The sequence below is a fragment of the Acipenser ruthenus genome, chromosome 20 (assembly GCF_902713425.1).
Source record: "Acipenser ruthenus chromosome 20, fAciRut3.2 maternal haplotype, whole genome shotgun sequence".
In the NCBI taxonomy this organism is placed as follows: Eukaryota; Metazoa; Chordata; class Actinopteri; order Acipenseriformes; family Acipenseridae; genus Acipenser; species Acipenser ruthenus.
This window is the reverse complement of record NC_081208.1, coordinates 29,177,977-29,198,849: the sequence shown is the minus strand read 5'-3', so window position 1 is coordinate 29,198,849 and position 20,873 is coordinate 29,177,977. Positions and strand designations below refer to the sequence as shown.

The window sequence follows — 20,873 nt, the reverse complement described above, 5'->3', positions numbered from 1 at the left end:
CGGTGTGCTCACCTGCGCTTGCGTTCTCGTATCTCATCCAAACGCCTGCGGTCGATCCTGGCTCTCTCTTCATCTGAAAGCGCATCATACTCCTCCTCATCCATCTCCTCCATATGCACCTTTTCCCTCTCAATACTCTCCTTCAGCAATCGCTCTGAGAGCGAAAAGCAGATTTGAAATGGTAAAGGTAACGCCCTGAACATCTTTAGCATTGCCTATTTATAATTGAAAGGCATGTAATGCTTTTAAATGGATTATGCCTGGGTTATCGTAAAATTCAAAATGTATTTATGTGAGGAGAGATAATGCAATTTCTTTAAAAAAAAAAAAAAAGTACACTAACTTCTAAGCCACAAAAGCAGAAACTACATTGTTTTATAAATCAGCATGACCTTACATCCCCCCTTTAGCTGGCCTTACCTTCCTCCTCTGTCTGGGCTTTTTCCCTGGCTTTGAAGGCTGCGTAGTCGTGCTTGAGGTTGATCAGGTAGATGTACCGGCGGTTGTTGAGAGCTTTCAGGATGGCATGGAGAGTGCTTGTCATTGAGCGGGAGTAAAGGGTCTCCAGGCTGTCAAACACCACTCCCCGGTGACAGTCATTAAGCTGAGGAGAGAGAGAAAGGTAACAGTCAGAATACACAACAGGACGCTCTGACATTGTGAATGATGCATGGGTCTTTATAGCACTCACATGGGAAAATGTAAAGAACAGATGGATTTAGGAACAGTAACAAAATCAGGTTTGGGTTTAAGGGGATGGGGTTTCTCCACATCATAAACAACTGTTGTTTATCCTGTGAGCTGTGGCATAGCCCCTGGACACACTGCAGAGTTCACCACTGCTGTACCCCCTCAAGCAGCTCCGGTCTGGAATCCCGAAGGTGCTTGGCCAGTGAGGGTCTTGGTCAGTATTAGTCTTTATTTGCTGGTGAAGATGCAGACTCTTCCCCTACAGATTTCTCCCCCGTCACCTTTCAAACTTGTACTGTACCTGCAGCCTCTCGGTCAGAATATCCACCAGCAGCTCTTCAGGCAGGGTGCAGCTCAGGAGCCCCAACTCTCCTGCCACACTGGCACTGACACTCAGCCTGCGCTGAGGCAGCCCTGCAGGGACAGGGACACTGAGGCTCTGCAACACAAACATCAGGGACTCAAATAACAGGTGAGAATAAGAGGTGGAGTAGATTCACTAAAGCCACAGCACATACCAGACAAACTACAATACAATCCATTTCCAGCTCAAGTGGACCAAAGGATTTCCAACAAGGCAAGCCAACATGCTACAGCATTTCATTTTAATGTTCTTTTTACATAAAAAGCAGAATTCAAATTCACATGAAAGCATATGACATAAATATCTGTAATATGTCATGTAATCATCTATGGTCCTCTGAGCTTTTAGAAGTGTTTTAACTCCCCCTATCAACACCCTGCATAGTGTATAGCAGGTATTTAATTGTAGAAGTTTTTTCTTTTTTCCTATTAAAAAATCTAATCATAAAAAACAACCGAATTAAAATGTGTTTTGGGAAAACGGGTGCTGACATCTAAATCCCTGTTGGTGCAAATATAATAATGCACTTCTGAGATGAGGCAATGTGTGGATTGATGATTTTAATAAATATCTAGATAGCCAGGAGAAGATGTATTCAGTATACAGTGAAAGGGCCACAGCCAGCAGCTTCATGCACAGTACCTGTGAGACAGCGATGTGCTCGGAGGTTTGCTGTTTGTGGGTGTGGGAGCTCTCTGTTTTTCCTTTGCCCCCCACGGTGCTGGCTTTGTTGCGGGTGGAGATAGAGGAGTGAGGCCCCTGTTTGCCCTCGCTGGTCTGGCTGCCCTCTGCTGTGTGTTTGGTAACTGCCTCGACGCTGAGGAAGCCAGGAGCCTGAGCCCCTGCTGCTGCTGCTGCTGCCTCTGCAGCTGATCAGGAACAAATGCAAACCATTACTCATCATTCACAGTCACAAACTGCTTCAAGGACCGTCTGTAGCGGCAAATCCAAAGATGTTCCTCTAGAAAGCATTTTGTAGTTTTGCATTGCATGAGGATTTATATATTTAGCATGTCAAGTCATCTGGATATAAATAGCACAGGGTCTTTTTTGAAGCAAGTGCAAAAGTAAATGCACATTTTCAGAGAGGAGAGACATCTGTCACTGTTTTATTCATGAACATCCTGTGAGTGAATCCAACTCATAACAGAATAAAAATTTAAAAAAAAATCAACACATAAATACATTTAAAAAAATAAAATAAAAATACAAAATCAGTGCAGACATCTGTGCTTTAATAGGCCTTTATACAAAATATGAAGCAATAATTTTCTTATCCTGCTGCCATTAATACCTTAGAGTATTTACCTGCCTTTCAACTTGTGATCAATCCCAGAATGCAGGCTGCAATCCAGCTATTTTGAGATGCATGTTGTAAAAGCATCCTGGAGACTTTCAAATTATAATAAATTAACTGCTGAATTGTAGCCTGTGCTCTGTGCAAAGTCCCTTGGCGAAGGGCAGATTTTGTTTTGCAGGCATTGTAATACAGGAAATGTGCACTCACCAGCATCCTCTGCTTTCCTCTGTGCTTGCTCCACAGCAGCCCTGGCACACAGCTCTCGAGCCCGCAGACCGACGGGGCTGTTCCCATTTGAGACAGCTTCCAGTACCATGCTGTCAATGTTCAAACAGGGAGTGCCATAGTGCTTCGCCAGGGTCACTGCCGTACTGGTTTTCCCTGTTAAAAAAAAAAACAAAAAAGAAAAAAAGAAAATGTATACACTGCATTTGGTTGGCGGAGTAAACTTGAAAGGTGACAGCTGACAGGTGGCTTGTCTGCCACTACAGTTCTCCCGCATACTCCTGTCCTATAAGAATGAACCCAGGCATAAATCAAAGCGAAGACCTGCGATTCAAAGATGCTAATTCTAACAGTTCTGCCGTCTGTTTAGTACACAACCTGTCATAGGCATAATTTACAAGAGGGACGTGGGGGACGATCGTGATACCATTTCAGATGTCCATGATCTCAATACTATCAAAATATTTTCTATTTGAACATTGGAATCATATTGTCGCAGAGTGACTGTGAATAGCCCGGTCCTCCGAAGAGGGAGTTCACGACCGCAAAAAGACACCAATCTGAATGAAATGAACGTTTATTTTTAATTGTATTACTATATACCCCAGCTACAGAAACTGCCCCCCCCCCCCCCTCCCACACACACTTTTGAAACCAAAGTTACATCACTGCAACCTCATTGTTCTGCTTATGGATGATGCATTGCTGCAAACCTTACCTGACAGAGGGGCACCGTGCACTATGATGGCAATGCCTCTCCTGTTCCTGGCAGCGAGGCCCTCTGGGGAGAGGTCAATGCCCATGTGCTTGGCTATGACCTTTGAGACCGGGGTCGTATCCAAATCTCCCACTCCAATACTGCTGCTGCTTTCAGTAACCGCTGCCTTTGTGTCTTTTGGAGGGAAAAAAAAAAAACCCAAAAAACATAACTTTGCTGGAAATGTCTGGAACGCTATGACTTACTGTGGTTTATTTTTACTGAAAATTCTACATATCAAAAAGTATATCATCATGATCATTAAGTTTTGGTTTACTTAGCTTGTTTTGAATGCAATACCTGAAGCTCTTTCCACCCTCATCTCCACGTCTGCCTCCTCACTCTGGGTGTCTGTTGGCCGCTGGGTGTCACTCTCCTCCAGACTGGGGGCACCAGTTAGGTCTCGCCTCTCCCCTTGCTCAGGCACACTTCTGTCTTCTTCCTCCTTTTTTGAGCCTGGGGACCAAATCAGCCTGCCTGTTAACTGCACCTTCAAAACAATCCCATTTTCCTTTCCAATAGATTCCTGAGCCTAATGAACCCATTTGATTGTGTTGGCTGATTCAGCAGCAGCCCTGGTGTCTATAAACAGAAAGTGTCATGTGGAATTGAACTGGTTTACCTCCTTCCTGCTTGGGCTGCTCCTCTCTCACTCTCCTTAGCTCCTCAAAGTACTCCAGGATTTCAGAGGGCAGCTTCTCCCCTGGGGCCCGGGGGGGTAAGAGAATGTTGTTGTGACAATCGTACCCCTTAATCTTCCGCAGAATCTGAATTGGGGTCAATTCAAAGTGTGTCAGAGAAAGTTTCCTACTATCCTGTGCTGTTTGACAAAGTATTCCTAGGTCTGATTTCTAGGTCATGACTCAGAGTGCCTTAGTGCCCAGGGGATAATACAAGCTAAAGGGAATGAAGGAGGGTCTCACCTTTTCCTCCTCCAGGTACTGCTTGTCATACTCCAGGGCGTAGAATTCAATGGGGAAAGCGCACGGATTCTTCACCAGCACATCCACATCGTCACCATTGTTCTGGGGCAGGATCGGCCCGAACTCCAGCACAGTGGGGCTGAAATCAAGCCGCAGCTCTAGACCCTTGCCCTGGGCCAACAGCATCACCCGGTGGCTGCTCTGGGAAATGCACAGAGCAAGGCGCTGACTGTATAGTTTCTTGGAAAAAAAAAAAAAGTAATTTGCATTTAATGGCAACAAAGAAATCATTTTTTCATCAAAATAAATGGCAGGTCAAGTGGTCTCTACCTCTTCTGCAGGACTGAATTTGACCTGGACGTTGATTCGCTCTCCTGGCAGCAGCACTCCAGAAGCGGGCAGCATTTCAAACACTAGAGGTTCAGCCTTCAACTCCTGTCTTGCCTTGCGTCGCAGGTGGAGGGGTATGTACTTGTCAATCTGTTTGACACACAAAACAACCAATAGAATAAAACAGCAGTACAGTACATGTGTTCTTTACAGGAACTGCACATCATAGGACATGAATGGGAGAAAAAAAAGTCAAACTTGCTTGTCTTTTGCAATACAATGATTATGATGGATACAAAATACATTGTATGTAATACAGTGCCCCCCCGATTCGATAAGTCATTAATTTGGTGAATTTACTGTTATGCCACATTGACAGTAAATTCTAGAAGTCATATATTTACCTGTATAAGGCCTTCCACTAAGTCACTGTTTACAATATTTCACTTTTTCTTTTTGATGTGTATGCCACAGCGAAATGAAGAGGGAGCACTGCAGTCAAACTGGCTTTACTGGATATCTATGGATGTTGATACAGACAGTGAAAAGTGTTCTTGTTGGGGGGATCCTGCTATTTACCTTTTTCTTGGTCTTTTCCCCCTCTTTGACTGCCCATTCACAGGTGACCTGCAGGTGGTTGTAAAGCTGTACTGTCATCACTTGGCACTGCCCACATTGTACTGTGCCAAACTCCAGTTTATCAGTGGAGACAGTGAGGGACGGCATGGTCACGACAGCAAGCAACCGGACATGGATCGTCGGCCCTCCCAAAACCTGGAGAACACAGGTAACAAAGATATGTTGGCATTTCTTCAAACTTGCAAGGTGCAAGGTATTATCACAACCTACTAATAATACAAAGAAGTAAATACATTCATGTATATTTACCACTTATATTTGCAGTGTGTATTTAGATACAATATGTATATGCCACAAAATACAGACTTTGCTGTTTCCATATATAACTATTGCTTGTTTTATTTCGTAAAATGCGTGTCTTTGTAGTAATTTCTGGTTGTAACAAGGACAGCACAGAACATGCAGATTTCATGCAGAATGAATAGTTTGCAGCAAGATGAAACCAGGTCTTGAACTCCTGCCAACCACTGAGCCCCTTATGGTCACATGCCCACCTGTATTGGCATCAGTGCATCGATCTCTCCCAGGTTGAGATTGGCCCCTCGGGGATCGAACCTCACTTCAAACGTTTCTGTCTCACAGTAGGGAAGGTTCTTCACCCTGTCTAGTTCTGTGCTGAAACCTGGAAGAAAAAAAAAATATCACCACTTTATCTAGGAAAGATTTTTGAGCATTACCCTCCTGGCATTTCATTATGTGCACAAACCTGCAGCGTATTGTGTTAATACATTTTCTTGTATGGACGGATGTTTGTTTTTATGAAAGCCTGTGACTCTTATAACATGTGAACAACTTGCTGGATTCAGGAGGTTGTGTGGTCCAGTGGTTAAAGAAAAGGGCATATAACCAAGAGGTCCCTGGTTCAAATCCCACCTCAGCCACTGACTCATTGTGTGATTCTGAGCAAGTCACTTAACCTCCTTGTGCTCCGTCTTTAGGGTGAGACGTAGTAAGTGATTCTGCAGCTGATGCATAGTTCACACACCCTAGTCTCTGTAAGTCGCCTGGATAAAGGCGTCTGCTAAACAAAAACAAATAATAATAATAATAATAATACATTTCAGCAATGAAGTCCGAGCCCACACCCGAGGATAAGTCCACCCCTTACCGTTGATAGCGAGGTTGCGTCTGTCTGCATGGAAGGAAACAGGGAGAGGCCCTGTGTTGGTCACCTTAACGATGTGAGTGCACACATTGCCATGAATCACATAGCCAAAGTCCAGGGTGTACTCGGCTAAGCAGCATCTGGATTAAAAGCACAAGACAAGAATGATCTAGCGGGAAAGGCATTAGAAACCATTTCTTTCCTGGCAATTTACACTCTTTTACTGCTGACACGACAGGCCCTCTGGGTGATAAGAATAATAATCACCCTCCACTTAATGCATGTAAAAATGATCTGACAACAGAATTGTGGCGTCCTAATAAAGACACAATGTGTACTGTAATCATATCAGAGTAAGTACAACCCGTTTGATTAGCGGTAATTGGTTACCTGGACAGCTTCTTGCGCCATCGCTGGATGGGGTTGGAGTCTTCGCTGCAGGAAGAGATGAGGCCCTCCTGTTCCAGGGCATGTTCCTTCATCAGCAAACGCTCCACTTCCATCTGGAGCAGGGAGTCATACTGGACACACGAGGCAAACAGGAAATGTTACCGCAAGCTCTTCAGTTATTATTGCATAACTTATATATCTAGGTGCACATTAGGTACTGTAGGAAGCTTACAAAACCACATTTTTTGACTGTCAAGCAGTAACCATTATATTGCTCCAGTGCTAGAATCACATAATGACTCTGTATGTTTGTTACTCACAGATGGGATGTAGTCCTCTGCAGACTGGTCCCCTGTCATTGTCCCTGGCCGGCTGTACGTCTCCTCCTTCCATGTCTCTCTCTCCAGAGATCCCCTTGCCTCTTTTAGCATTGCGCTGTACCACTTGTTACCTACAGAGGGGGAAGAGGTGGGGGAGGGGGGTAGCAAAAACATGTAAACGGTGATAAAACGTGTAGGACTTGTTTAAACCAGAAACTAACAGACAACTGTTAAACCCTACTTGTAATATTTCTGGGCAGATCCAGGTAGATCCTGGGGAAAATGCCCTCTCCCCTCACAGAGATGCTATCTGGTTCAAAGTAGGACACCTGTATCTCAAAGTACTTGTGGAAATGCTCTGGAACCCCAGGAAGATAAAACACGGACAGCGTTTGTTCTGAATTAGCCTCAATAAAGCCCTGCATAGAAAAAGATTGATGGTAGTGAAGGAAACAAACACAATGAAGCAAGCTGTTTGAAGTGATATGTTGGGCCTTTTAGCACGCTGATGGAATGAATCCATTTTCCTGAGGCTTGACTGCTCCTTATACCCACCGAAGAGGGGATGACCAGTGGGAGTCCAGGTTGAGGATTGTTGGGAGAGGAGTCCAGCTGGACACTGAGTGTGCTGAACTCAAAACCAACCTTCCCTGTGTTCTTCAGTGTGATCTCAGCTTCTGCCACGTGGTCAAACAGCTGGACAGAGATACAAGTGGCAGAGATACAAGCAACAGAGCTCGTCAAACATACGGCAGAATCTGAAGCAATGGCTGAAGCAATGGCTGAAGCAAGGGCTGAATTCTGTTTATTAGACTTTTCTGGGAATGCTGTAATCCAGCTTTATTTAATATTTAAATAAGAGTAAATTACCATGTTAATGTACATGTTTTAAAAGGCATTATTATACTTCAGTAGTAACACAACAAGAAAATATCCACTGCTGGTAAAAAGTAAAGAAACATTTGTACCAGCTGCCCATAGTCTATCTCCTTCCTGTCGAAGGCGTATCTGACCAGCGATGCTTCTCCCTTCAGTGTGATTTCATAGGTGGGCCCCCCCTCCACCTCGCACAGAGCCAGCACCTGGCCGCTGATATCTGCGTGGCCGTAGAACGTGAAATCGACCTGCTGGGTCTCGTTGGGCTGCAGGATCCCGTAGAGCGGCAAAATATCAAACACCTGCCAAAGGGAGGGAAGCCACACCTTCAAAGCCAGGTCACTGAGCATGACCTAATACTGACATCTATACAGTACAGTCCTTACAATGAACACAATGTGTGTCTGCAACAGCAGGACTTGAAGTAATCTGGTGCCAGGCTGATCCACTTCACTTTCTCTGAATTACCCAGACGTAACGAATACCCTTGATATAAAACAAGGTACTGGATCTTACCTCTTCCACACCAGTGGTGTGATGTTCCTCCTGATGCTCGTATAGTGGCATGCTTGTGAAATCCTGGCTGTAAGATAGAGACAGTCTGTCTGCTCCCCTTGAACCTACAGGCTGAAGTTAAAAAAAACAAAAACAAAACACAACTCACACTGGAGCAATAAAGTTGTTTGTATTTGACTATCTATAATGTTTCACTTTATAATCTATAATAGAAAAAAAAATACTTATTAATTGACCTGTTATACAGCAATCAAGAATAATGCAGTCATTCAATTATCCAACCTGTCCTTGGAGATCAACTTGATATGAGTGTGATATATCATGAGAACATAAGAAAGTTTACAAACGAGAGGAGGCCATTCGGCCCATCTTGCTCGTTTGGATGTTAGTAGCTTATTGATCCCAGAATCTCATCAAGCAGCTTCTTGAAGGATCCCAGGGTGTCAGCTTCAACAACATTACTGGGGAGTTGGTTCCAGACTCTGTGTGTAAAAAAGTGCCTCCTATTTTCTGTTCTGAATGCCCCTTTATCTAATCTCCATTTGTGACTCCTGGTCCTTGTTTCTTTTTTCAGGTCGAAAAAGTCCCTTGGGTGGACATTGTCAATACCTTTTAGAATTTTGAATGCTTGAATCAGAACACCATGTAGTCTTCTTTGTTCAAGACTGAATAGATTCAATAAGCCTGTCTGCATATGCCATGCCTTTTAAACCCGGAATAATTCTGGTCGCTCATCTTTGCACTCTTTCTAGAGCAGCAATATCCTTTTTGTAGTGAGGTGACCAGAACTACTATCCTTTTTGTAGCGAGGTGACCAGTGACCAGAAATAGGTATCTTATCAAAAGAATTATTTTTGTTTAGATTCCCTTTGTATCATTTTCTGTTTCTGTCATTACATTATGGTGACTTTTTTACATGGAAAAAGTTTACTCTCTGAATCATGTCTAACCTCCAAGTAAATAAGGCAAACTACAGTGCAACCAATAACTTATTAACATATCTCCCAGCACCACTCTGCCACTGGCAGATGTAAGAAACACCACATAGATCAAATGTATATGACATCTAAAGGTGCAGGTCCAGTACCTCTCTCATCAGGCTGTGGGCGCTAAGACAAGGCAAGAGGTCTTTAGGGGAACCCGCGCCCTCTCTTCTCTCGTTCTCTTCATCAGTCTTCTCTACCGCATCTGCCTCCTCTTCTGCATAGGCAAAGGTCAGTTTGGGAACCTCGATCTCTCTAAAAATAAAATTATAAAATCAGTCATTTCTTTGAGTAAACCTGCATTCCATTATCACTTCTTCAGAACTCAATACACACTTAACCATTCTGTTCCTCTAGTCCTGTTATTGTCGCAATGCACCTTTCCCTCTGTCAATATATTTACAATAAATAACATTTTAATAAACATAGATGTGTGAACGGCTCTTTGATTTACCACTGAAGATGTGTGAACAAATGTTTATAAACCAAGTAAACTGGTTTAAAATCAGCAGGTGGCACTGTTGTGTGTAAAATTCCTAACAAAATCTGATACAGGTCACACAACAGAAGAGCATTTCTCCTTGTATGTAGCTTCAGCACCTTAGAGAACGATGTGTTCACCTCTTATCACTTACAAGCTTCAAAATGTTTATTCTGAAGTTACACATTGGACCAGGCTTTATGTTACCTTTAAATTATATAACAAAGTCAATACATAAATTCTAGACCCATTTCTGTCATTATGTGATATTCCCATACTAGCAGACTGGGGTGAACACAATCTCCTGACCTGTTTGAATCTGTTATGGCATCATCACCACCCCTCATTTTCTCTTCCCCCTGCTCCTCTGTCTTTTCCTCGGTTTGGGCAAACATGCCTTGTTTCTGACACCTGGGGATAGTAAATGGTGAGAAATACCAAGTCATCAACAATGCAGATAAATCCAGTGCTTTGCTTATTCTACATCTTTCTAATCCTATTGTGTTATTTTTACTTGTATTTTTAAAATCTATTTACAGTTGTACAGTATGTATTTGTGCACACTTATACAAATGAGTTCTGCTGCAGCCTTATCTATATTTATCTACATTTTCATCAACAACTAATTTGTCAATGTAATCAGCTAGCAGATATTTCAATTACAAAAAGGAAAAACAACACATGAAAAAGATGTATATACTACACTCCACATTGATGAGGGAGGCCCTTGCTCTGTCGATTTTTTGCAGTGGGAAATTAAAAGTGCAAATAATTAAATCTCCTTCCCTGTACCTTTGCATTGACTTAAAATAAAAACTGCTCGAACAGGAGTCAGACAGCTGCTTATTGGGAAATGATAATAGGTCTTTTATTTATTTATTTATTTTAAGAATCCAGGATCACTTTTTTTTTACCAAATCAAAATGATTTAGCCTGAGGGAATCTAAAACTGTGCTCCAGGTAACATTATAAAAACTACAACTCTCTGAAAAAAAGTACTTCATTTTAATATCGAAAATCAAGAGGGTTTAGAAGTACAGTATACGTCTTCATAAACCTTTCATAGATGGAAGACCTTCCCAGAAGTACTGGGTTATGTTCAACTGCAATACTTTACCAGCAGAGCTGTTTTGCAAAGCACCAGCACAGTACAGGGTGTCTGTCGTGTGTGTATGTGTGTTAGTCCCACACAAGCATGCAGGTCCCTGCATTCATGCACTGTGCTCTGGTTAACAAGCCTGAAGTCAACATGCTTTCCTTTTTATGATTCAATCGCTTTTCCAACGCGAACCTGCTCAGGTGTGAAACTCCAGTTGTGCAAAGTCACTTCTGACACATTCAAGGTCACTTCAGACACATTCACTAAAGTAAAGTGTGCTTGCTGGCATGACTTGTTGCAGAGTCTCAGTCGTAAATGCTTTCTTTGCTGCTGATTGACAAATGCAAAGTGTCTATGTATATTGGACGCATTTAAAATCATACCACAGGTCTGTTTTGAAGAGATGGCATTTGTGACTGCTCTTGGGAAAACTGATAAAAAAAGGTCTCTAACCAACAGGGTTTGCCTTTCAAATTAATTTGAAAGGCAAACATACAGTAGAGAAATAAATGTAGTAAACACTCCATTAATTTGTTGCCTAGTATTTCCTGGTATCTGAATTTTGATCTGCCATTTTCACATTAAATTATGACGCAGAGGATGTGACACATTTACTGTCAACAGGAGTGAACTGTTGTCTAAAGTAGTTTCTTTAATTCCGTTTCTTGTGAACACTGTTTTATATATATATATATATAAAAAAAGGAGTGAACTGTTGTCTAAAGTAGTTTCTTTAATTCAGTTTCTTGTGAACACTGTTTTATATATATATATATAAAAAAATAAAAGATGGGCTTCAGTGAGTTACAGGATAATCATTTCACCCAGGGTTTCTGTGACGTTGTGAATTACAAGACCGGAGGTCGAGTAGTTTATAAACTATCACAGAATCCCAAGATGGAATTGTTTTCCTGTAACTCACTGAAGAGGCCCATCTGTTGTTTTGTATAATACATGGATACCCTTGTGATGCTAATAATAAAGAAGACGAGGTTCAGCATTACAATTCTTTTTTTTTTTTAAATAGTGTTTTTCAGTGCTGTACGGACGTTCTGTGTCGTTATCCGTTCAGTTTCTCTGAGATACAAATGTACCAGCTTTACATCTTTTTTTTTTTTTAACATATTCTCATTTTGTTGATCATTAATGAACATTTCTGTACTGTTGGTGTTGTCGAGTGAAAACGAGACATTTTGTGTTTGAATTGAAAGTGATGGTCGAGGAGCCGAATGAGTCAAAGTTCACATATATTTTCCTCTAGAGGAATTATCACTTTTTGACGTCACCACTGTGGTATTATACCTTTTTTAGAATGGCTCAGGATGTAAATATAGCCTTCGTCCATGTATTAGTCTCTCTGCTCAAAAATACCTGTGCTACCTCTCCTGTTTTATGGTGCCAATCAATTTGCTAACACATATGGAAAATGATATTGAATGTCACCAAAGAACAGGGAATGGGAAAATAATGCAGATCATAAAATGGCACAGTGTGTTTTGACTGAATCTATTCCTTAAGACTGATATTCTTACCTGATCTTGTTCTCCCAGTCGTCTACCAGGAAGGACCAGCGATATTTGACAGGAAGGGGGCTGCAGTTGGACATGTCCACGGTCCTCAGGACCTCAGTGTCGTTGAGGATGCAGCCGAAGTCGACCTCCATGCTGGAGAAGTGCAGGTTGGGGAAGTGGACCTCCCCGTGCAGGGATATGTAGTCTTTCTGTGGGTGCTCGAGGTACTGGAATACCAAACACTCCTCCACCACCCGCGAGTAGCAGTCCTTCCGGTAAGAGGGCTCAAACTGGACCCACAGCTCCACCTCCTCACCCACACTCAGCATAAGTGTCTAGGGGAAAGAGGTGGAGGAGTAATATAAAGACTTTAGGGGAGATATCACCTATATTGAATTATTTGTTTATTTAGTAGACGCCTTTATCCAAGGCAACTTACAGAGACTAGGGTGTGTGAACTATGCATCAGCTGCAGAGTCACTTACAACTACGTCTCACCCGAAAGACGGAGCACAAGGAGGTTAAGTGACTTGCTCAGGGTCACACAATGAGTCAGTGGCTGAGGTGGGATTTGAACCGGGGACCTCCTGGTTACAACCCCTTTTCTTTAACCACTGGACCACACAGCCTCCTTATGTTTCTCATCTGTCTGCCCAAAAATCTAGATTTTTTTAGATCGGCCCTTATAAAAAAAATACAGCTATTTACAATGAAAGTGAAGAAAAGCTTATCCTCAATCTGGATGACTATTCAATTCAACTCATGAATCAGGCAGTCCTGAAATCTGAAAATCTGTACCTTTGACGTGGAAAGGCTGAGGTCTCCTTGCTTGTCACAGATAGAGAAGGGTTCCTCTAAGGTCAGCTGCATGTTGAGTGGCAGCGAGGAGACGTTTTTCAGCAGGACAGACTTGTACTGAGGAACCAGCACATTAGTGGGCCCCTGGAAGAGAGGCATGATGATCACAGACATTATTCACTAGGTTCAGCTTCAGGTCTCACTAAAAATCCAGAATGATTAACGACATGATCAAACCAAACATACTGTACATAAAACGTTTAATAAGCGTTTAACATTCTCCAAGGCTGAAACTCTGTGACACATGTGTCCATAACACAAAACGTGTAACACTCCTATTAATCAAGTCTGGGGATCTTGTAAAAAGTTAAGTGCAATGCTCAATACATGAGGGTGCTCTATTGAAATATTCCTTTCGGCTTTTTCAGAATATTATTATGTAATTTGTGTCACTACTTCAGAAGTCTTTTCCTGAAAGCATTATGATGATTTTTGAAACGTTACAATCATGATTGGTCTACACACAGCCTGTACCGACAGCTGCTATGTGCTGTCTTGCAGATAGAAACAGCTGCTTATCTAATGTGCACACTGCTGTGAAAGTGTATCATGTTCAGCATCACATTCAGCAAGTGAGTTTTTTAAAATATGTAACAATTATTCATGAAAAAAGAGGAGGTTCATGAAAATCAAACTATTTTATACAAACTTTCTTTCAATAACTCATGACTAAGCTTTGTGAATAGGTTTTGAGCTTTGATAGCAGGTATAACCATAGGAATTGATGCTGCTGTTGAAGGTGAGAAAAATAAGTATCAATATTATGGCTAAAATCAACTCCCCTTTAAAATTCACATTTGAATTTACCAAACCCAAGAGTCTCATTTAAGCAGCCCCCTTGGAGGAGGTTTGATTTCATACGGTAGTTATACCTTGACTTTAACAAATTCAGATTGTTCCATTGTTACATGTGTAAAGGCATCTCTGAATTAATTAAAAAAATTGGAATGAAATTCTGCAGCAGATGCTGGCTGATCTACAAAGCTTTTTAAGTGCAAAGAACCAGTCTAGCTATTTATCCGAGATAGCACTACCTCGCTCGCGTCCCTTAAATCAAACAGCAAGCTGTCAGCACAGAGATGAATGGGGCAGCCTCAGATAAAAGAATGCCATAGAAATAAATTTGCATGTTAAGTTTTGACACACGGCTTGGCAAGCGGCCTGAAAGCAGCTGTCTGCAGTAGACAGCTTTAGCGATATAGGGCTCGCATACAAATTAAAGAGGAGACAGAAAATCAGTGGGCACCATTTCATTAAAATGACCTGGAGACTCCTGTAATTATTCTTTCTTCGCTAATATTATAAATGAGTAAAAGAGTGAGAGAGACTGAATTCCAGTGGAGAAATACACTGCCTGGTGAGCTCCTGTAAGATGAAGGGAATAAATAAAGATGACAGAAGCAACAGAGAGGGCAATGGATTTTCATCAGATATCCAGTGAAGAAGCTGTGAGGTAGATGACTTCACACCATAGAGGTCAAGGCTGGTTGCTCTATTGCAATATGACTTTCTAGTAAAATAAAGATTAAAATAAAATACATAAAAAAAAAAAACATTAAATGAAACAGTTATATGCAAGTGCAACTTCAATAAACTCTGTGAAACTCTCACCTTTTCCACACAGAAGCTCAGCTGTTTGTTTGAAATGTCCAGGACAGGTGCGATGAACTCACATGTGACATCCACTTTCATGATCCGCTCCTTCCCAGACTGTTTCCCAATGATGGCCTGGCATATCAGCGTTTCCTTTACTACCTGTGTGTGTGTGAGATAAAGACAGGTCACAGGCCTGCAGAAGGAGATAAGGACGAAACCCTGAGCATAGGATATCTTTCTGTTGAGACGCATTTATAGGGCAATCTGAAAATACATTATCTGGAAGCACTGAAAATAGGATAGTGTTCAAGATTTGTGCAAGGATCCGAGATACAGTATGGTACAGCTTTGATTTATTTTTGTAGCTATTTTCACACCAAATAAAACCTCACAGTCAAATCAATAAAGTCTTGCAGTCATGTTTGGCAGCATTGGAAACATTAGCAGTGGTTTGCAACTTGTTTACATGATACATTCTCAGCCGATCACAGCTCACTATGTGCTGTATCTCTATTGCACAATGTCACATCATAATTGTACTGTCAGTCTTGCAAGGGTGAAGCCAAGCTGGATAAATGGGACGAGGGATCGCCCCTCCACCTGGGCAGGAGGGAAGCATACTTCCTTGATTGTCTTTGGAGCGCCTGTGCCATACCAGCTTCAGACTGATGATCCTCTTATATTAATAAAGCAGATGAATACCTTAGGGGTGTCAGACGATCCCTCTAGCACCATGTCGACAGACTGCCCCGGGTGCAGCTCTGTTCTCAAAGGGTGCAGCTTGAAGACTGGGCTGGGTGGCTCTGGCACGGTGTTCTTCAGTTTGCTGCCCTGTGTTCTGCCCAGGGGTATCTGCCCACGCCTGCGGAACTGGGGGAACCCCTCCGTCATCCAGTACAGCTGGTGGCAGCGCCTCCCCATGTTGGTTAGCTTGAAGTGGTACTGGCAGGACCCTGAGCTGTAATAGGAGACGTGAACAAGGAGATTTAGAGACACTGTAAGCAGGATGACAGCTCCCTGTCTATGACCACGGTACATTGTTCACATTACAAATAACTATAATGAGCTGTTTTAGCTGTTAAGCACATGCTTGAATGTATATTCTTGAATATGCTTTATTTCAAAGCAACACTGAGGTGCTGCTTTCTGACAATGGGAAATAAAAGGAAAGAAGACTTGTTTTTAATGAAGATAATGTGTTGGAATCTGCTAGCTAATGTAGAAACCAAAGAGGTACAGCAGAGAAACCCTACCTGAAACGAGCCCCCAGACTGAGTTCAGGAGCGAAGTGTCTATCCGTTACAATGGTTGTGCCAGTTCCAGTGGCCATGACTGGAATGGTGTGTGTTTGACTGTTCTCAATCACCAGGTGTATCTTGTTCTGGAAGCGCAACGTGTCGTCTAAGTTCGCCACAAGTCTGATCTCCGTCTCCCCGTCTGGAGGGACCACCCCCTCACTGGGCTCCAATCGCCAGTGCGAGTTGCTGCGGACCTGAAGGGGTTCAAACAACAGAGGACTTTGCTACCGGCACCATTCCCTGGCAATTATAGTAACACTCAAACATCATTTTAGATTATATACAGGCATACTGCCTTCAGTGTCCATATCACATCGTCAGATGTGGCAGCAGCATTAGTCTCCATGACCATTTACTCTAAGTGAACAGGATTCCCCTAGCCTCCGGACAGACAAAGCCTCAAGAGTACTAAAACACACTGTACATCTAAACATCATAGACTGGAGGCACATGCCCTCTTAACCCCAACACTAAACACTTGCTTATATGGATTATCTGCATTGCATTTCGAAGCAATAGCAACCCTTGAGGCTCACGTTTAGGTTTCTATTTCTTCCGAGCAAGCTGCCCTAGATTCAAAGGGGAGACAGCTTTCAAAATGCTTTGGGAGCCCATGTTTGCTAAGCAATCAGCTATTGAACAGGAGAGCCTGCAGCCCGCACAGGGAAGCAAAAGCAAGCAAAAGAGCCTTATCTGATCCAAAGGGCAGATCAGTCACTTGCAAAGACATTGAAGTAATAACTGGGAAAATGGCTTCCCACGCCTATATTTGTTGTTGCACGCCGCATTTTCTAATAAGAATTTACTGCACGCCTGTGCAGGAAAGCTCTGTTGAATACAGAATGCACTGACGGCAATATGGAGAGGCAGCCAATATAAATGTGCCAATATATTGTGGGACATATTCCCTGAATATGATAATACATGAACGTGTATTAATGATATAACTGGACTAATTGATGAAACTGCTGTGTCGTAAGAAAAAGAGTCCCTTAGTTCCTGGCAGACATTCTGAACTATGTGACCTACTGATTAGAGGACCGGCGCCTGAACTGGATTAGGCTGAGCGGACAGTTGAATTATGTACAGATAATTCACATGTGCAACAACAATCATTTTGATGCAAGGAAGACATCAGTGTTTTAATGTCCCAGTGGAAAAGGACATTAAAACATCGAAGGACTGTGAGTTTAAAAAAAGGCAAGATACACAAATGATCTCATGAAAGTGGTATTTAGCAGAGTGAAAAAAAATATAAATATCCAAGCAAAACTGAACATTTTGTGCTCCACATCGAATGCTAAACAAGGTGCTGTCACTCTGCTAACAAAGCTGCAACTCTGGGACACTGCCTAAAAACTGAACCAAGACGGAACTCTGCCTGAAAACTGACCCAAGAGGAGGAAGCAAGCTGCTAGCGAGTCAACAACCACAAGCAATGAGACTGAGGCACGGCTGAAGGACTGCCGTAAAACTTACACAGACTTATCAGACAAACCAGTCTCGGTCTGCTGTACACTTAAAGCCACAGTATCCAAAAGAAACTGTGCCCTGCTACCTGCGTAGTTAAAAGATTCAGGGAAGAGGACAGAGCGGACGGGAGCTGTTGTGGATCCTATACCGAGGACTGAAGACTTTGTTTGCAGCTGTTTGTTGATTCTATCGAGAATTGAAAGCTTTGTTGCCGAGTTTGATCCAATGTAGGATTGAAGACTTCATTGCGGAGAGGAGAGTTTTTGTACTAGACACTTCAACAGATTGAGTTTCCAAGCCAGCAGACCAAAAGTGTAAGCTTCAAGGAACCTTTGAGTATAATTCCAGTTGCATTTTCCTTTCATGGAACTAAATTAATTAATGGTAACACATTCAAATAGAATTGAACTGTTAATTATTTAGTTTGCACACTTTGCGTGTGAATTAACTTTTAGTGAAACTTGAAGAAGTAAGTATAAGTAATCTACCTCAGATTTAAAGAATTTCTTTAAAAGTAAACTTGCCATATACTTCATCTATATACCATTAATGAGCTTGTCTGCATCATCTCAGTTGAGGCTGTGATTGTATGTGGGCGTGAGCGAGTGACTTGCTAGTCACAGCTTGCTCATGCGCTGCAGTTTGTGTGTGAGGAAACAGGCGGTGTCATATTTCAATTGCCTGCTAGTCAAGCATGAGTGCAGTGACAGTTTTTAAATTGTGTTTTGTGCTAAGACATTTACTTTCTGACTTTTCTGATTTCTGTTTATTATTTGTGTACTTAACAAAATACTGCTATTCCTTGTGTCTGTGCATGAATGTGTGTTCATAGTAAATCCTGAAGCTTTTTAACACGTTAATTAAATATTATTAATAAGAGAACTAATCAACCCAGATAAACATTAAGTTATCAATTATTGAATTGTTCCTACAATATGCTTAGTAGCAATAATTGCCCATAGTCTCACCTTCAGGACATTTCAGGTTATTCCATACAGTAAACTCTAAGCTAGGGTTCCTAAACACTAAATCTATAGATTTATTTATTTTTTCATACACAGAACTCGCAAAAAATGGCCCATTTATATGATACACTATTAATGTGAAAAAACATCTCTCTTTAACACTTCTTTTTTAAATTTCCTATTGGGAATAGACACAAACAGATGGTTTTAAAAGCAACAGAGAACAACAAAGTGATTTAATTGCATGAACGATGTGTTGCTTCTAATCTGCTGTACCATCGCCAGGACACTATGAAAGATAACATGTCATATTTCAGCCTGGCTTTTCCTACCCTAATGCATACATTTAAAATAATTCATGAAATGAGATTTAAAAAAGAGATACTTATTCTAATTTTTACATCGCTGCAGAACAAATGGTAAACAAGTTTGCCATCCACCTACGCACAGCCCATTTTAGATCCCCACAGCTTTGAGCAATTTGCCTCCAATTCTTTCTTTTTAAATTCAGAAGGAGGGAGATTTCCTAGCACAGTATTTATTCTCTCCAGGCTCCGCTAAGGGCCAGATTAATGAGAGATATGCTGATGAGGCCAGGTAAGCACAATCATGCCAGTGATTCTTTTTAGGTTTTGCATATTGAGTGCTACAGTAACCTGCGTGGTTTTCAATTCATGCAATAAAATGAGTAATTCGTACAGAGCCTCCTATAACCACCCAATGATAGTAAGGCAAGTCTGTCTGATAGCATCGCTGTTCAATACAACTCAAATTATGCACTTCACCCCTCATTCCTCAAATTAATGTGGGATACATTAGGTAATTTGATATCCAAGTGTTGATGATTTTAACAGGTCGGTTTCAAGTACCATAAAACTATACACTTCTATAAATATGTGCTATGTGTATCCTTCCAATACATCCAATTTCAATTGCCATTTCAGGAAGGACTGATTGAAAATGAATAGAACACCACAAGATTTCCAGCTGTGCCGGGTTCCTTCACTCAGCTGAACTTTACTGTAATTATAAATGTAATCACAAACGTTTTTCCTACCAGTTCTTCCTTGATATAAAGGCTAGGTTGGGAATCTGCAGACTACTGCTGAAGGCCTTAACTCTCACAGCACCCTGCATGGTCTTTCACTATTCATGTTCCCGTTTTAAATTGGAATATAAATCTAGCAATATCCAGTCCTTAACATCTTCAATGACTCTATCATAAGTTTCAATCCTTCCTAGAAATCTACCCCAAAAAACATTATATGGTATGTTCACATATTTTGAATGAGAGTATGAGAGGTCCTACCGATAAAACGTAATTACCTAAATGGACTAGTAAATTCATGTATTAGGTTTAGACTTTATAGGGGCTCCAGAGTGGCGCATCCAGTAAAAGCACTCGCGTAGAGTGCAGGATGTGCCCTATAGTCTGGACGTCACCTGTTCAAGTCCAGGCTATTCCTTTGCCGACTGGGCTCCCGGGAGGGGCAGTGCACAATTGGCCGAGCGCCGCCCAGGGGAGGGAGGGTTAGATTGGCAGGGGTGTCCTCTGCTCACCGCGCACCAGCGAACCCTGTGGTCTGGCCGGGTGCCTGCGGGCTTGCCTGTAAGCTGCCCAGTGCTGCGTTGTCCTCCGACGCTGTAGCTCTGGGTGGCTGCATGGTGAGTCTGCAGTGTGTAAAAAAGCGGGCGACTAACAGCACATGTTTCGGAGGACAGCGTGTTAGTCTTCGCCCCTCCCAAGTCAGCACAGGGGTGGTAGCGGTGAGCTGAGCTAAACAAAATAATTGGACACTACTAAATTGGGGAGAAAATAACAAAAAACTAACTAGTAACTACTAAATTTATTTAAAAAAAAAAAAGAAAAAAAAAAAGGATTTACAACCGTGCCATCAGGTCAGTAGCTAGCTGTACACATTAGGAGCACATATACCTAAAAAATATTTTAAAACAAACTGTTTTTTTAAATGCACTGTGAGAGAAGTCACAAGGCACTCTGTGAGTGATAGGTCACCTCTGTAGTGATGCTTATAAACCCTGCGAAAGTCATTTTACAACGAATGGCCTCCTTTAGAACAAAGCTGTAAACATCGTGCCGCTGTGAGCTTATGTTACTGTAGAGTGTACTAATTAACAACATTTTTTATTATCTTGGCTGACTATCAAATCAA

The 20,873-nt window shown here is 41.9% G+C and overlaps 1 protein-coding gene across 1 annotated transcript in view; it reads right to left on the bottom strand.

Moving 5' to 3' along the window:
* LOC117425956 (hydrocephalus-inducing protein-like) overlaps positions 1-20,873 on the bottom strand; it is a 78,674-nt gene that overhangs the window by 22,938 nt on the left and 34,863 nt on the right. Inside the window, exons 19-44 of the mRNA XM_034043296.3 lie at positions 16,217-16,455; positions 15,666-15,921; positions 14,979-15,122; positions 13,308-13,451; positions 12,531-12,844; positions 10,209-10,310; positions 9,523-9,673; positions 8,436-8,546; positions 8,012-8,221; positions 7,599-7,739; positions 7,285-7,462; positions 7,044-7,174; positions 6,724-6,854; positions 6,337-6,473; positions 5,723-5,850; positions 5,169-5,363; positions 4,590-4,739; positions 4,260-4,499; positions 3,959-4,103; positions 3,637-3,792; positions 3,298-3,471; positions 2,562-2,735; positions 1,697-1,923; positions 992-1,129; positions 421-604; positions 13-154 (exon numbers count right to left, since the gene is read on the bottom strand). Coding sequence (XP_033899187.3) covers positions 13-154; positions 421-604; positions 992-1,129; positions 1,697-1,923; positions 2,562-2,735; positions 3,298-3,471; positions 3,637-3,792; positions 3,959-4,103; positions 4,260-4,499; positions 4,590-4,739; positions 5,169-5,363; positions 5,723-5,850; positions 6,337-6,473; positions 6,724-6,854; positions 7,044-7,174; positions 7,285-7,462; positions 7,599-7,739; positions 8,012-8,221; positions 8,436-8,546; positions 9,523-9,673; positions 10,209-10,310; positions 12,531-12,844; positions 13,308-13,451; positions 14,979-15,122; positions 15,666-15,921; positions 16,217-16,455 — 4,442 coding nt within the window. The remainder of the gene's footprint in view (positions 1-12; positions 155-420; positions 605-991; positions 1,130-1,696; positions 1,924-2,561; positions 2,736-3,297; positions 3,472-3,636; positions 3,793-3,958; positions 4,104-4,259; positions 4,500-4,589; positions 4,740-5,168; positions 5,364-5,722; positions 5,851-6,336; positions 6,474-6,723; positions 6,855-7,043; positions 7,175-7,284; positions 7,463-7,598; positions 7,740-8,011; positions 8,222-8,435; positions 8,547-9,522; positions 9,674-10,208; positions 10,311-12,530; positions 12,845-13,307; positions 13,452-14,978; positions 15,123-15,665; positions 15,922-16,216; positions 16,456-20,873) is intronic.